At 47.5% G+C, this 16,374-nt stretch overlaps 2 protein-coding genes across 5 annotated transcripts in view; both read right to left on the bottom strand.

Annotated features, from left to right (window-relative positions):
• The window catches only part of FHOD3 (formin homology 2 domain containing 3), a 394,692-nt gene extending 393,198 nt beyond the window's left edge, over positions 1-1,494 (bottom strand). For all 4 annotated transcript variants that reach the window (XM_080920362.1, XM_080920363.1, XM_080920364.1 and 1 more), the window contains exon 1: positions 1,217-1,494. In XM_080920362.1, coding sequence (XP_080776488.1) covers positions 1,217-1,381 — 165 coding nt within the window. In that variant the 5' untranslated portion in view covers positions 1,382-1,494. The remainder of the gene's footprint in view (positions 1-1,216) is intronic.
• An 8,880-nt stretch (positions 1,495-10,374) lies between these two features.
• MOCOS (molybdenum cofactor sulfurase) overlaps positions 10,375-16,374 on the bottom strand; it is a gene marked incomplete at its 5' end in the record, with an annotated part of 45,763 nt that continues 39,763 nt past the window's right edge. The window contains 2 exons of the mRNA XM_080920450.1: positions 10,375-10,564; positions 12,152-12,256. Of these exons, the coding sequence (XP_080776576.1) occupies positions 10,454-10,564; positions 12,152-12,256 (216 nt within the window). The 3' untranslated portion in view covers positions 10,375-10,453. The remainder of the gene's footprint in view (positions 10,565-12,151; positions 12,257-16,374) is intronic.

Below are 16,374 nucleotides of genomic sequence, written 5' to 3'. Positions count from 1 at the left end.
GTACTCATGGAAGGAGGAGATCTGCTCCAGTCCTCATCCAAAACAAGGCGGGTTAGTTACCAGTTCGGTGGAATAAACAGAGCACTGACCCCAGAGCAAGAGGGCATCTCTGCCAAACCTTTACACAGCCTCCTCCTCTACTTTCAAAACCAAGTGGGCATCTTAACAGAAAGCAGAAGGATTTTTCAAAAAATCACTTTTGCTCTTGGAATTTAGAGAGTTTTCTCTCTCCCAAATGTTTGTCCATGTTGATTCTCGAGGAATTATTTAACTCTAAACTTTGATGGACCTAAGCAGAAAATACGTCAAGGAGGGAAGCCCTTCAAGGTGCAGTCAGTCTGTGTAAGCGGGAGGAAGGGCTTTCTCAGAGAGCTAAATGATTAGCTTCCAATGCCTGGCTCTTTACAATCACTTTGCAAGACGCCTGGCCTTCTTCAAAGGGTTAAAAAAGAAAGAAAAGACATGAAAAGAAAACTCTAACGGGTGGACTGAGACGCCATTCTTCCCAAGGGACACTCACTTGGGGCTCCTGGGCCGAGGCTTTGTGCGCCCCTTGCCCGCGCCCCCGCCCTTCCTCCCACAGGGGCCGCTTCTCCAGGGTTCCTGAGGCCACCTGCTCCTCGGAAGAAAAAAAAACGGGATAGTGTGAACGCTATCACAGTGCGCGCCCCTTCCCAGAGGGAGGAGGGGGAGGTGTTCCCGGAAAGCGTGCTTTGTCGCGAGGGTCGCCCAGCCGCCCACAGTGCCAGGGAGGCCCAACAGAGCTTCTGACCCCGGCATCTTTCAGGGCTCTCTTCAAGAAAACCGAGTCCCGCAGTCCCCGGGGCTCTTTCCACGCTCAGCTCGAGAGCCAAGCGGGGTACCCAGGCTGATCGCCCGGGCGTCCGAGCTGCACCCCGCCCACCAGGCCGAGCTAACGGAGAGGCCACGGAGATCCCAATGCAATCCGCCTCCGGCCAGCATGGCACCTGCTGGGCCCCGCTCGCCCAAAGGTCTGCACTGGAGCATAGAGCTGTCTTTCCCGCCAGCCAGAGAGAGTCGTGCGCCAGCTTCTGGGTGCTCCGGGCTCCTCTGCCTAAGCCTCAGTGGCATCTGCCCTTGGGCGCGTGTCCCCGGGGCCTCAGCCAGTTCATCCCGTCTGCAGCGCCCCCACCCCAACAGACACAGCTGCAGGGGGGTGAGTCTCCAGCCCCCTACCTATCCCACTGGGTCTTACCTTGTGCGGCGCCCGCAGCAGCCGATGGACCCCGGCCAACTGGGTGCCCAGAGCCAGGTCCTCGCGGAATGTGAACAGCGGTGGCCGGCTGGGCTCTGGGAAGTTGGTGCTGTTGAAAGGATCGGTGTCGTCCAAGAACTGCACGCGACAAGCCAGCGTGGCCATGATGCATCCCTGCCCCGTGGGGCGTGGGGCGCGGGCCCCGGGGTCAGCGGGCCGCGCAGGCCGGGGCGCCGGGTCTGTGCGCAGGAGAAGCTGCCGCCGCTCACAGGCTCGCGGGCTCGCAGGCTACGGCGCGCCCGGCTGCAGCCCGGACTCCGGCCACGGGGGGCGGGGCGGGGGCGGGGCTGTGCCCCCCTCCTCCTCCCGCTGCCCCTCGGGCTCCTCCCCTGCTCGGTTTACCAGGCACCGGACCGGGCTTCCCCGACCTTCGCGACCGCTGCAGGGACAGGGAATGCGAGAGCCACTGGCGCAGCGTCCGCAGCCCTGAGCCTAGCAGCAATCAACGCGCAGGAACGCCCCTGCGCAGAGCTCTCTGCACGTGTGCTGGCCTCCCAGGTTCCAAACGCACTAGATGCGCTGGCACTAGACTGGGGATAAGGCAGTGCTCTGACTACGTTCTCCCTGAGACAGAGCACAGCACAGCCCTTCCCAGATGAAGGCGACAGAGCCGGTCTCCCTGCTGCTGGGCACCCAGAGACCAGGGAGCAAAGCTCTCCGCAGGCCTATGACTGGGAGATAGCGATCCTAAGCCCGGGCAAGGACTCCAGGGAGAAAGGAAGCCTAAGAATCCCAGCAGCATTTCTTGGCTCAAGGGCGCCTGCAGTGAGAACTGATAGACTGCAAGGCGAGGCTCCGCGACCCCAAGACCTGGCCCGGACAGCTGCCTGAGAGTTATAGTTGAACCTGTCCATCATCACCCCTCTCCTCAATAAGGTCTCCGGAAGTTCTAACTTGACCTTCTGCGACAGAGGAAGAGGATGCTTCTGGTCAGATCCCGGAATGTTGAAGATGCGGAGAAGAACTGGGGTGGGGGTAGGGGGTGGGGTCTTTCTCGCAACAGGGACTTGGCTTGTAGCTTGACAGCCTGCCTTCTTCCTCTAGGCTGGCAATACCACGCAAGCATATCACCGTTTTCCTTGCTGTTCGCGGGCGACCCCTTACGTTTCCAACGAGAACTAGTCACCTTTTCCATTCCCAGACCACATTACTGTTACCTAATCCCTCTCAGTCTCCCTAATAATCAATATCCAGTCGTTCTTCACACCAAAGATGGCTCCATGTTGCGTCTCTCTCCCTTTTCTCTGGTTTCAAGATAGAGGAAACCCTTGCCCTTCACTTAGCAGCGTCACTCCCATCTTTCACATGCATTCTCTTTGGAGGACAAGTGTGTGTGTGTTCCTATTTCAATGTAGGGCCCTATCCTGAAGATTTCCTTTGTGGCTCTTTTACACAGTCTCTGATTCCTTCATCTCTTGTCCTAGTCTATTTGGATTGGATGGGAAACTAGTTTTTGAGATAGAATTTTAGCGGGACATGGTGCACGCCTTTTAATATCAGCACTCAGGAGGCAGAGGCACGCAACTCTCTATGAGCTTGAGGCCAGCCTGATCTATATAGTGAGTCCCAGGACATCCAAAGCTACATAATAAAGAGACCCTATTGCAAAAACAAGGGTAAAGGCATTAATGAAGCCCCTCCTGGCCTCAAATTCGTGATCCTCCTGCCTCAGCCTCTCTAACCATACTTAACTCATACTTTTTTGGATTCGTGATGGTTAATATTTATTGTCAACTTGACCGTATTTAGAATTATTATGGTAACATGCCTCTAAAGCATTATAAAATGATGTTTGCAGAAAAGTTTAAACGAGGAAAAGAAGACCCACCCTGAACTGTGGATGAAACTATCTCCATGGGCTAGCACTAAGTAAGAGGAAGCAAACTGAAGTCTCAGACTGTGGACACAATGTAGCCACCTGACACTCCAGTCACCTGGCTTCCCAGGCTAGATCCTTTCTTTCCTGTGAGCCAAAAAAAAAAAAAAAAAAAAAAAAAAAAAACACCTTCCCTTCCTTTAGTTACTCTGCTCTGTTTTATCATAGCAATAAGGAAAAAAACTGACGAAGCTTCTCTTGATTTTTTTGTAGGTTTTATTACCATATACCCTCCCTAGAAAAGGGAGGCTTTTGAGAAAGATAAGAATCTAAGTATCTTTCTTCAAAGTCTTTGTAGCTAATGTGGTATGGCAGTTGTGCAAAGATGGCAATGGTAAAAGCTTTCTCTTGCCTCTCCCATTCCGTCCACACCATTCATATCCCCACCCCCATTCCATCAAAACCCTCATATTCTCCTCATCTGCTCCACAATGCCTATATTCCCCCATTTTCCCCACCCCCTCATATTCACTGATTTTCCTCACATGCCTCACATCTCCCCATTTCACTCATACTCTGTTTTCCCCATATCCTTCAAATTCCCTTCATTTCTATCTCTCCCTTCACGGTTTCAGAACTTGACCTCTTCGGTCAAAAAATAAGGCCTATTTTTCTATCTCTTGACTGACTGACTGACTGACTGGCTGGTTGGTTGGTTGATGGATTGTCTTGGATTGATTTGGGAAGACAGGGTCTTCCTATGCAGCCTCGACTGGCCCAGAACCCATAGTTCTCCACCTGACCATGGTGTTCTGCCTACTGCATTCTGGTGGAGTCAATGGCTTACACCACCATACCAGCTCCCAGCTCTTTGAACAGAGGTATCTTTGATACTGGCTTTCACAAGCAGAGTGTGTGACTTCTGAGAACAGACCTGAAGAGACCCTGCTACACCTCCTCTCACTCCCAGAGAGCTCTGGCCTGAGGCCACATGCCAGGAAACCAGGTCTAATCTAGGAGAAATGCTTTTGAGGACTTCTGAGGACTAAAAATATGGGTTCTGTGCTATAGGGCAATGAAACAATTGGCAAGCAGATTGCTTACAGTCATCTGGAAGGGATAAATTATATGGGCTGAAGCTAAGGAGTTATCTAAGGAGAATGCTAAAACACTTCAAAGTACCTGTTGGGTGCTTCCAGCTGCATATAATAATGAATTTTATTTGCAAGAGAAGAAATGTGTATTCTCTAAACTTAGGATTATAAAAATAAGGCAATTTCCCATCACCAGTACCTTCAGACAGCAAAAAAGAACATTTTAAATATGTTTTTTAAATTATGTATGTATACAGGTGTTGCTGTAAATATTAAAAGTTTGGAGGCCTTTTATCCCGTGCTAGGGCCAGCACCCGTGGGGCCACATGGCACTGCGAGATATCTCTAACTTAGCAGTTCCATGCCATCTCTAAGAACTCAGGTGTGGTTTACGACACTGCCCCTGTGTGTTGTTTTACTCACTTTCCTCCACCACCCAGTAGAAGCATGACTCCACAACCATTAACTTATCAAACAGGTTTATATGTTAAATTCTCAATCCACAAACCCTCTACACAATAAGCTTACAACCAATGGACAAGGATATAAACTGCCCATCTAGATAAGATAAATAGACCCATAGAAACCCTTAGAAATAATCATAACAACCTTATCAATCTAGAGATGCACCAAGAGAAACATTCTTGTCTGGTTCCACCTTGCTTTCTCCCGAATCTCTGCTTACTTATCCTCTCTTGCCCTTTTTCAGACGTTTTCCCCCGCCCCACTCTCTACTGTCCAATCATGTATTGCCTTGATATCAACCTACATACAGGTATTTTATATGCCTGTATATCTGTACACCATGTGTGTGCAATGCTTGTAGAGCCCAGAAGAGGGTGTCCAATCCCCTAAGTCATTGAGCTTAAGAAATGACCTTAGTAAAATAAATTTTAAAATGTGATTGTTGGGAGATTGAGAAAGGACTCAGCAGTTTAGAGCACTTGTTGCTCTTTCAGAAGAGCAGGGTTTGGCATGTAAAATAAATCTTAGTAAAACTCACAGACAATCCACAGAAATTTTAAGACACAAAAGCACTATTAGCTTAGACTAAAGAAACAGAGATTGTTCAAAAGTCAGAGACCCCTGACCTCCAGCTTGAATAAGGAAGGTAGTTTGTATCTGCAAGTAGTTTGGAAAAAAATGAAAGTTTCACCAGAGCTTGGAGCTAAGAGCTGTAAAGAAGGGTGAATGTAACCATCCCGCAGGCAAACCTGGGAATGTAGAAAGTAGCAATGTGTGCGGGACTGGAGTAACAGATAGTCACATGTGTTGCTCTCTAAGTCTGCTAATGGGATTCTGCCCCAGGCTAGGCACTGACTACTGGGTAAGTAGTGGGCATGGATCCTGTCCTTTGAAGTGGAAGGTTCAGCATGTGTTTCCCCTAAAATGTCTCCCCACTTGCACACACCCTAAAGCAGCAGCTTCTTGGCCACTTTCCCAGCCCCAAGGTGCTGCCTGCTTCTGCCCTCACTGTCACTCCCGGTATAGTTATGTTTTTGTTGCTGCAGGGAAACACCATGACCAAAAGGGACTTGCAGAGATGGCCGTTTATTTTGGCACATGGTTCCAGAGTAAGAGTTCATAGTGGGCACAGACGGCAGGAACAGGTAGTTAACTGGCCACCTTTAATTTCAGAAGAACTGTGGCTTTCCTCACTATGAAAAATTCTTCTTATGAATTTCCATTTGGAGGAAAAATGAGAGTGATATGAAAGTGGCCTATAAACTGCCACAGCCCACCCTCCGTACCGAACTTCCTCCAGCAAGGCTCACCTGCTAAGGATTGCATAACCCCATGGAACATCGCCACCAACTGGGGACGGTGGCAAACACTAAAGCACATGAACCTTGGGGGGACAGTTTTTATTCAAGCCACCAGACTTAGCTTGGGTTTTGATTACAGTAGCTCTGTACCTCCATATACAAGTATGTTTCAAGTTAATGGCTTGAAACGTGTAATAAACCGTTCCGTTTGCCCTCGATTCTGTAGGTCGCCATTTCTGCTGGGCTCAGCAATGTTACCCCTGCTGTGCCTGCCATCTGAGAACATCACTGGAGTCAGGCAATTAAGAATCATCTCCTGCCACATGTGCAAGTGTCTGCTGCCTGTCAGCCGGCTGATGTGGAAGACTTCTGTGAGATAGCTCATCTCTATTCCATTCGTTTTCTCATGCAAGGCTAGACCAGTTTTCCTCACACGACCTCTGCAGACTGAGGTAGCCTTCTAAGAATCAAGAGCAGATGCTCTGCAGTCTCTTGAACTCTGGGCTCAGAATTCGACCTACAGCTAAGGATGTAGCTCAGTGGGTAGTTATCTGCCAATCCTTACCACCTGAGTTGTATCTCTACAGACCACGTGGCGGAAGAAGAGAGTCCGATTCCCACAACTTGTCCACACACTTCCACACACTCAGGCACACACAAAAATAAAATAAAATACGTGTAATAACAAAATAAATCAGTGTCCATTTGACAACTTTTGAAGGGGTAGACACAAAGTCAGCCAAGACCGCCCCTAACTCAGGAAGTGAGTACCAGATTTTGCTTCTGCAGAGGTAAAAGGAAAGTCACAAAGTTGTGCACAGACCTGAAGACCCCAAGATGAAGAACTGCTGCAGCCATTGTCTTCGATAGTTAAATCCATGATATACAACCCAATAAACATATACCTTTCCATAGAGCACAGTATGCAGTCACACACATACATAGAAAAGGTTAGATAGGGTCAGGCTAGACAAAACAGGCAATTCAAACCTACATCCTTAAAGGCAAACAAGAAGCAAAAGAACAATAAGGACAAAAAAGCAAGACCTGAGAAAAACAGACCCTAAAAGCACGGTTTGCTAAGTAGAATCGAAGATAATGTGCTGGAGAAGTAACTCAGACAGTAACTCTTGAAGGACTCCATCACCAGTATGGCAGTGTTCCTCAGAGTCCAAAAACCACCACACATCACTCCGCTGTTGAGATTTGCTGACCCAGTTTGAACTAGTTCTCAGAAAACAGAAATAAAAGCCTCTGAGCTTACCTAATGCTGCCACCGGGTGGTGGACAGGGCTTGACTTTCTCAGGCACTGTAAGATGCTGTACCACACACAGTGGCGTCACCTTTAACTTTATAAGAACTGTGGTTCTCACCACATTTCAGGTAAGATTTAAAGGTATTCAGTCACTTATTCATGGAGAGAGTATGATTCGCCTAGATTTTTGTTGGGGTTTGGTCTTGCTGTCTATTGTAAAGCAAAGTGCAGGTCCCCAAGACCTGGAGTTTGAATGCAGACCCTGCTCCCACATTATTTCTGGTTGGTAGATAAAGATACCAACAGCCAGTAACTGTGCAGGAGAGACATGGGTGGGGTGTAGGCTTCCTGAGCTTGGAGTCAGAGGAGAACCATGAGGAGAAGGTGCAGGAGGAGGAAGGAGAAGCCACCCTGAGTTAAGAGTCAAGAAAAAACTATGGCCCTGAGGGCTGCCCATTTGGAGGTAAGAGCAGCCCAGATGAAACCTAGTAATAACTCAGGATTATTGATAGGAAATAGATTCTAACAGCATGGAGGGTAGATATCTGCCCAGTTCTTGTGTTGTTTAAGGCTTATTGTAAATATAAAGGCCATGTGTGCCTTTTATCTGGGAACTTAATGGTCAAAGGCAGGGTAGAGGCCCCGGGGTCAGGATTAAATAATTTCTACAACAGTTTTAACTTGGGGATTTGTAAGGTGAAATGTGTAAGTTAATTCTGCTAACACAAAAAAAGTGAATTAGAAAGAGGCTGCCTGGTGGGGCCTGACTTCCCTTCTGTTAACTGGGGCTCCCTGAAGTAGCCTCTGAGAGAGGTCAGAGGCTTTCTCAGAGATCCAAGTGTCTGAAACAATATGAACCAATGAAGGTTTTGGCTGCTGCAGGGTCCTGAAGACCCTCAAGTCCCAACCAAGATCCAAAGTAGGTCCCTGGGTCCTCTAGATCCCAGAAGCCTGTACTTTCTCTCCTTGGTGACAGGACTGCATTCTTGTTGCCCCGACAACACATAGGACAAAACAATTTAAGAGAAAGAGCATTTTTCCGGGTTTATAGTTCCAGGGCATAAAATCTACCATGGCACAGGAAAGTAAAAATGGTGGCAGGAAGCAGAGAGCGGGTCACACTGCATCCAGTCAGGAAGCGGAGAGATGAACGTTGGTGCTTAGCTCACTTGTTCAGGACTGCAGCCTAGGGGATGGTTTTGCCCACATTTGAGTTAGATGTCCCCCCTCCCCCCAGCCTAATCTAGCAGCTCCCTCACAGTTCTGCTAATGGGTTGTCCCCACAACTTCACTGCAGATGAAGGAAAGGTGGTAAATAGGACACAGTTGGTCCTGAGCGCACCATCTAACCAAGACAAGGTCCCTCCAAACAGCAAATGCCATTTTGGAACATGCTTGACAGCCCTGGATACCAGAGCCAGTTGTGGACAGAAGAGGACAGGAAAGCTGAAGCTTCGACAGGTAATGGCATTGTCCTGTCCATCTGTCCATCTCTGTGGGACCTCCCTTTCCTTCCCCCACGCTAATCTCACCTCTCTTAGACATACCCAGTCCCTGGACTGCTATTCAAAGCTCCGTCGTGTTGTGATTCACCGACATGAAACACCAGCTCTCTCACCTGGTCCAGTTATGCAGTGGGAAGCTCCGCTGGAGGAAATCACTCACGAGAGCTTTTCTTACCACAGTTCGTGTGCATCTGAAGCAGAACCTAGTGCTCTTAAGCAACAGTGGCTTTCCCTGAGAGGCATGGTCAGAACACAAACTCCAGCTCTCAGCCTGTGCGGAGTCTAGGCCCCTCAGATCTCTACCCCCTTAGCTAGATTCCAGGCCCCTCAGATCTCAGTTCTAGAGACTAAATCGATCAACTTAGCTTGGCCTCAGTTTTCTCATCTATCAACAGAGATGACAATAGTAAATTTCTCATAATCATTTTCAAGAAGATCACATGATTTAATCCACCTGAGGTGCTTAGAATGGTGCCCACAATCATGACTCAGCAGTTTACCACACTAGTGGAGAGGACAGACCTGGGCTCTAACGTGAGCTCTGCCAAGTACTGCTTCTCCCATCTCCTGGGGCAGGGGGGCATTTCACCTCTCTAGTTATCAACGCTCCACAGGGAGTCTGAGAGAATTAAAGCTGGAGGCCTGTGGGGCCTGTGGCTGAGTGCTTGCCAATGTTATTCATTCACAAACATAACCAAGTGTGACAAATGTGGAGTACAAAGGCGCCCTCTCCAGCTAAGCAGGTCTGTGTAATGTATAAACTCACTTCATCTTACAAAAGTAAAACACCATTGTGCGCCTGAAATAAAGCCAACATAGCCACCATATAGAATCTTTTTAGAAACTGCTGGACTACACTTATTAATTTTTTAAGAATTTCAGAATTTATATTTATTTGTGAGAGGAGGCTCCTGATTCTCAGAAATGGCTACATCAGCATGCCTTATTAGATAGCTGGAGAAATACTAGTTACAAAAAGATACTATGTATTAAAAGAGACCCAGTCCATCAAAAAGCCAGGCATGGTACATACCTATAATCCTAGCACTTGGGAGGCAGAGGCAGGCAGACCTCCATGAGTTCAAGACTAGCCTGATCTACATGATAAGTTCTAGGCCAGCCTGGGATACACAGTGAAACCCTGTCCAAAAACAAAAACCAAAAAACTAAGACATAGAAATCTTAAGTGTGAACACACACACAAACTCACACCTGCAAAATACATAAGTCAAGCTAGATATGGTGGCACATTCCAGCACCAGGAAGAACAAACTGGCCTGTGTGTCATGAGATCATGCCTCAACCTTTACCACTAAGAATATATAGATTGAAAACTAGGAAGACAGTGTACTTTATTCCTGCCAGCCAGCTTGTTTTGCAATGTCGTGATGTACTCAATAAACTAAAAATTAATAATAATAGTAATCTCGAGTCTCATCAAATATTGAATTTGACTACAACTGATCCTTCTTTGGATATTTGAGGGAACCTTTGTGGTATGGGCACATCATCGTTCTGCTGAGTTGTGTCAGTGCAAGTGAGCAGAGAGGTCAGAGGGCACACGGTAAGAGTGGGCTCCACTCCAGTGGCAAAGAGCAGCATTCATTCCAAGACAAGGTCCTACTGAATCAAGTTGCAGGTCTCAAGAACAGTAGACAGCATTGTAAAGAAAGACTTTAATGCTCTTGGGAGAAGAAATGTTAGGAGATGACACTGGGGTGTTTCTGGGAAGAGGGTGAATCAGGACACTCCACAGTCTTTCAGTACAGGGAGCACCTCAGATCCCACTGACAGGAAACATGGAGACGATAAATCCAAGGAGGAATGCATCAGGTACACACCAAAGTTCACCTGTGAGAGAGGCAACAGTCACAAGACAAGCCACATTATTTTAAAAGTTAAAAACATTTGTAACATGCGTTTGGTCCCAGCGTTCAGAAGGCAGACGCATGTTTGGTGTGTGTACATGTGCACACATATGCAGACAGAAGCCAGAGGACACCCTGGCTGTGGTTCCTCAGATGCTGCCCACCTTGTTTATTAAGACAGGGTCTCTCATGGTCTGCTGATCACCAGTAGAGCCGGCTGGCTGGAGAGTCCAGGGATCTGCCCTTCTCTCCCTTCCCAGCTCTGAGATTACAAACGTGTGTCACAATGTCCAGTAGTGTGTGTATGTGTGTGTGTGTGTGAGAGAGAGAGAGAGAGAGAGAGAGAGAGAGAGAGAGAGAGAGGGAGGGAGAGAGAGAGAGAGAGAGAGAGAGGGAGGGAGAGAGAGAGAGAGAGAGAGAGAGAGAGAAGGAAGGAGAGAGAGAGAAAGAAGGAGGGAGAGAGAGTATGTGTGTAAGAGAGAAAGAGAGAGAGAGACAGACACAGAGACACAGAGACAAAGACAGAGAGAAGGGGGAGAGAGTGAGTGTGAGAGAGAGAGAGGGAGGGGAGAAGGAATAATACAGGGGAAGAGAGAGAAAGAGAGAATGTGTGTGAGAGAAAGAGAGAGAGGGACTCTGTGTGTGTGTGTGTGTGTATGTGTGTGTGTGTGAGAGAGAGAGAGAGAATGCTCTGAGAATCAAACTAAGACATGCACTTTGCAGACCACACCCTCTCCCCAGCCTGTTTATTTATTATTTATTTGAAAGGGGACCTCACTGTAATCGAGGGTGACCTAGAATTCTCCATGTAACCATGGATGACCTTGATCTCTTTGGAGGATCTAAGTGTTACCATCATGCCCTGCTTCAAGAATACTTCAATGCGGCCTGACTGGAATTCTTCCCAAAGTCCTAACAGAAAATGCAGAGCTAAAAATAAGTGCTTCTAATGAATCATTTATATATATTATATAATGTACAGTGTATAATGTATAATGAATATCTGGTAAATGCTCAGCTTTTATAATCAAGAATCTACAACAGCAACATAGAGTCATTTTAACCCCCTGAGGAGATGAACCACCTGGCTTAGTATCATGAACTTTACTGAGCCTTCTCAGCAGATCATCTGTCCACACTGAACTAACTTACTTTGTTAAAAGATCTCTGTGCTGAAGAAAATAGAGATCAAGCTAGTAGAATTAATTTTTTTTCTTGAGGTTGTAGGGGATAGAAACCAGACCTTGGTACATGCTAGGTGAGTAAAACACTCTTCCCCTGAGTCACATCCCCAGCCCTGTTATTGTTATATTTCTTCTATTTTCAGTAAGGTCCAAGAGCATTAAAATGCTTATGATAAAGCAACAACCAACACTGGATGAAACACGAGCAAGGAGAATCATGGGCAAGCTTGGGGCCTTGGCGGAAGAGAGCATAGGCTTCAGGAAGTCTAACAACCTCTGCACCGCTGGAAACGACTCGACACCCATAGCAGGATGGTTATGTGCCAATAGCATACAAAGATGAAAATGAGGTGCCGTGTTGGGCACACATACCTACACGTACCCACCTTTCTCCCCCGACTCTCAGAGAGCTTCTGGAAAACATCCTGGTTCCGCTGCCCAGTTTGCTGGTCGATACAAATCATCTGGCACCTGTGACAAGGCCCCAGAACCTGGCAGGGAGAGGGGACACGTGATGAGGACATCATGCTTTGCATGGTGGAATCACAGACATGTGGCCAACCCCTAACCACAGAAACGGCTCCTCTTTGCAGCACTTTTTGGGAAGAGCCCTAGTGGGATTGCGGGCTAAAGGCTACTGCATAAGGGCTGTAGAGAAAAAGAGGGCATGGAAGACCGTCTTCATGGTTCCTAGAGGTGGGAGGAGTCTGAGGAAAGAGGTGGGAGGAGTCTGAGGAAAGGTGGGAGGAGTCTGAGGAAAGGTGGGAGGAGTCTGAGAAAAGGTGGGAGGAGTCTGAGGAAAGAGGTGGGAGAAGTCTGAGGAAAGAGGTGGGAGGAGTCTGAGGAAAGGTGGGAGGAGTCTGAGGAAAGGTGGGAGGGGTCTGAGGAAAGAGGTGGGAGGAGTCTGAGGAAATAAGCGCTCAGAACTTCAAAGACAAACCGAAACCATCACTAAGTCAGGCACAGGGCACTGTGAGTTTTGGGCACCAATTATACACATAGAAATTTAATCTAAAGGGAACCAGAAGTATTAACACAGATTCGTGAGCAGGGATCTGTCCTCATATTGCTGAGAATATGGAAAACTTGTACCTTAGAATTCAAATTAGCCTCCAAGAAGCTGGGGGTGTGGGTTAGAGGGAGAAGTGCTTGCTGGAAATTCATGAAGCCCTCAGTTCTATCCCTAACACTACATAAAACAGGCAGGGTGATACACGCCTACAATGCCTACATTCAGAAGGTAGAGGCAGAAAGATCAAACACTCAAGTTCATCTTCAGTTACATGGCATGTCTGAGGCTAGCCTGAGCTACACAAGACTGTGTTTTCAAAAAAAAAATCACCAAGGCCTTTAAGTAAAATATAAGAAAATATACTTTAAGCAAAGTGTGGGGATATACTTGTGTCTTATAATTGAAGCAGAAAGCAAATGACATGTGCATTTTATATGTGTCTACAGGTACACATACCTCACACCCCACACAGCAATACAGAAACCAACATTCAGATACTTGGCATAGCCATTCGGTATGAGAGAGCATCAGTACCCACTGGCCATGTACCCTTATCACTTTTATAACAAGAGAAAAAAAACACAAATATTAACAGAAATGTAACATCTCAGCAGTAATAAGATTGTTCTTTTGCTACACACATAAAATGCCAAAGTGTTGCCCAGGCTGGCTTTGACTGAATGAACTCAAGTGATCCTCCTGCCTCAGCTTCCTAAGCAGCTGGGACCACTAGGTCAGCTACCAGGTTTCCCTGTGGCCATGTGTGCCTCTTGTTTGTGGGTATTTTCCCAGAAATTTCAAGTACTCACTAATGTAGCTGAGCTTTGGCTTCTTGCTATAGTGGGCACTCTAGCCGATGGGCATTCATCCAAGAGTTAATAACATCTGGGCCCTGTGAGTGGCCGAGAATGTGGAAAGATCAACAGGACAGGATGAACATCCCTATCCAGCTGGGTATGTCCAGACACTATTTGAGGGATGCCAAACCCAGACCTAGCACACCTCCACACGTAAGAAGAAGCTCTCACTTCTGGAGATGAAGATCCCAAGGCCAAGAGCCAGTAAGCAGAAGCTTAGCTTCTCCTGGGAAAGTGTCTCTTGGGGTACAAAGGTGCCAGGGAGCAGCAGCCGCCTCCAGACCAAGGCCCTGGCCAGCTTCTCTTCACAGACAAATGCTTTGGGCCAAAATCTGGCTGTTTTGTTGAAAAGAGCCTCAGAACACTTTCTTGAAAAGCAGGAGGGACATTTTCCAAATATTCTTTTATACATAGACATACACATATACATATTTCCTTTTTAAGCCCTCTCTCTCCCTCTCTCTCTCTCTCTCTCTCTCTCTCTCTCTCTCTCTCTCTCTCTCTCTCACCCTCATATACATAGCTCCTTTTTAATCACCCCTCTCTTTTTTCTTTTTTCTTTCATTCTTTCTTTCTATTCATCCCCTCCTTCCTCTGCCTCCCAGGCAGAGTCTCTGTGTTGCCCTGGCTGTCCTGGAACTCACTCTGTAGACCAGGTTGACCTCAAACCCAGAGATCTGCCTGTCTTTGCCTCCTGAGTGCTGGGATTAAAGGCATGCTCTGAAATCTTTCTTTTTGGGGGGGGGGGGCTGGATATCTCTATGAGCCCTGAAACTCAATACGTAGACCATGCTGGCCTTAAATTCACAGAGATCTGCCTGTCTCCGCCTCTGCCCCTACCCCTTCCTCTACCCCTCCCTCCTGCCCCCTGACCCCTGCCCTCTGCCTCACAAAAGCTGGGATTAAAGGTGAGTACCACCAAGTCCAGCTAGCTTTAAGCCTTTTTTTTTTTTACATCTTTAAAAAAAATCATTTACTGTCCTAAATTCTTGTTTAAAATAAGTCACATGCAGACATATGAAGAATGAAAAGGAAAAACTCAGCAGTCATGGTCTCTCCTGTGGTAAACAGCCAGTAACCTAACAGGATACAGGCTCACCTAGAAGACTTACCTCGGAACCTGTCCTTGAGGGACTTTCTAGATTGGGCTAGTGGGTGTGGGATGACACACCGTAAATATGGTCACTGCCATTTCATGGGCCGGGGTCGCAGACTAATAAAAGGAGAAGGCAGCTGAGCACCGTCATCCACTGCTCTCCCTTCCTGGCTGTAGACTCAGCATGCCTAGCTGCCTCACTCCTCCTGTCCAGCCTTCCCTGACATGATGAACTGTTACAGGCCCAGAGAGCATTAGTAGCTCAGCTTTAATTTGTCTCCATGCATTAGGGATGTTGCCTAAAGAAAACAAAGTATTCTGAAACGTGTCACAGACAGGTCCTGGTTGCTGTTGTCAGATGGGTTTCTGACAGTGCTCCTGGCATAGTTTAGTTTCCCCTCCCTCTTGCATCCCTCTCCGCTTTGGTCCTTTTCCCTCTTCCCTCCTTCCTCCCTCAGGCCCTCCCTCTATCTCTCCAAATATCTCACGAGGTAGATTTAGTGCCTACCTTAGTGCCTGGCAGGTTGTGTTAGAACAGATGCCTTAAAACAGCAGAGATTCAGTGATGAAGAATGAGGATGGACAAGGAGGTCAGCTTACAAGAAAACGACAGGAGAGATGCTGCCAGAACCAGGCTTACAGGAGAGAAAAGCACGTGAGTAAGTGATTTTCAAGATGATAGAGGTCAAGGGTAAGAAAGAAAGACCGTCAGGCCCTTTGTGGTATCTGAGACCCACGGATAGAAATTTAGGTAATTGTTACTGCTTTCTGAGATGCTAGACTGGTGGTCCATTTAAGCACAAGGTAATCACCAGACAGCCAGGTCACACCCACCCCTGCAATTACCAGCATCAGTTCGTACCCACTAAAGAGCTGAACACATTGTTCATCAGTGAGCCATCCCTACAGCCTCCAGCTCATCCTTATATCTCCTGTGTACCTCCTCCAACAATCACTTGCTGGGCGCAGACTCAGCCAGGATGCTCTATGACCCAGAGACACGCCAGGAAAAAGAAGACAAGGTACACATCCTGTGTGGTCTGGGGGATAATACAGGCAGTGTACCAAGTAGAACTGTATTGCTGGGAAGCTTCTAAGAAGGTGACCTCTGAGCCAAAGTCCAGTAGCAACATGGCAAGTAGAGGGACAACCAAGCAAAGGCCTGAGGCAGGAGACTGGCTTGCTCCTGGATGAAGGAAGGCCAGACTTAGAGGCAGAGAGATCATCAAGCTCAGGGGCAGACCTCATGAGTTTGTCAGTCACGTAAGGAATAGAGACTTAGATGGAAGCTTCCCTTCTGCTTCTTGAATATTTAGGACTAAGGCTTGGGGTCTGCAAACAGATGACAATGGGCCTGCCTCTAACTATAATCTCTTCCATAGATGCTATTGAAGGCAGAAGCCAAAAAGGGAGGAGGAAGGGCAGGAAGGAGGGGTAAGGAGGGGTGAGAAGAGAGAGTGGAGGAGGGAACAGAGAAAGGGAGATGAGAGAAGATGGGAGGAAGGAGGAGGAAGGAGAGGAGAAAGTAGATGAAGGAGCAGGGAGAAGGAAGATGATACGAGGAGAAAAGAGATGGATAAAGGGAGGAGGTGTGGCAGTAGTAATGGTCATAGACCTTATGTGGTCAGTAGGCTCCTGGGTACC

Source organism: Micromys minutus (genome assembly GCF_963924665.1).
Source record: "Micromys minutus genome assembly, chromosome: 8".
NCBI classification, from domain to species: Eukaryota; Metazoa; Chordata; class Mammalia; order Rodentia; family Muridae; genus Micromys; species Micromys minutus.
Note: the sequence above shows the minus strand (reverse complement) of the source record. Positions and strands in the feature narration are given on the sequence as shown.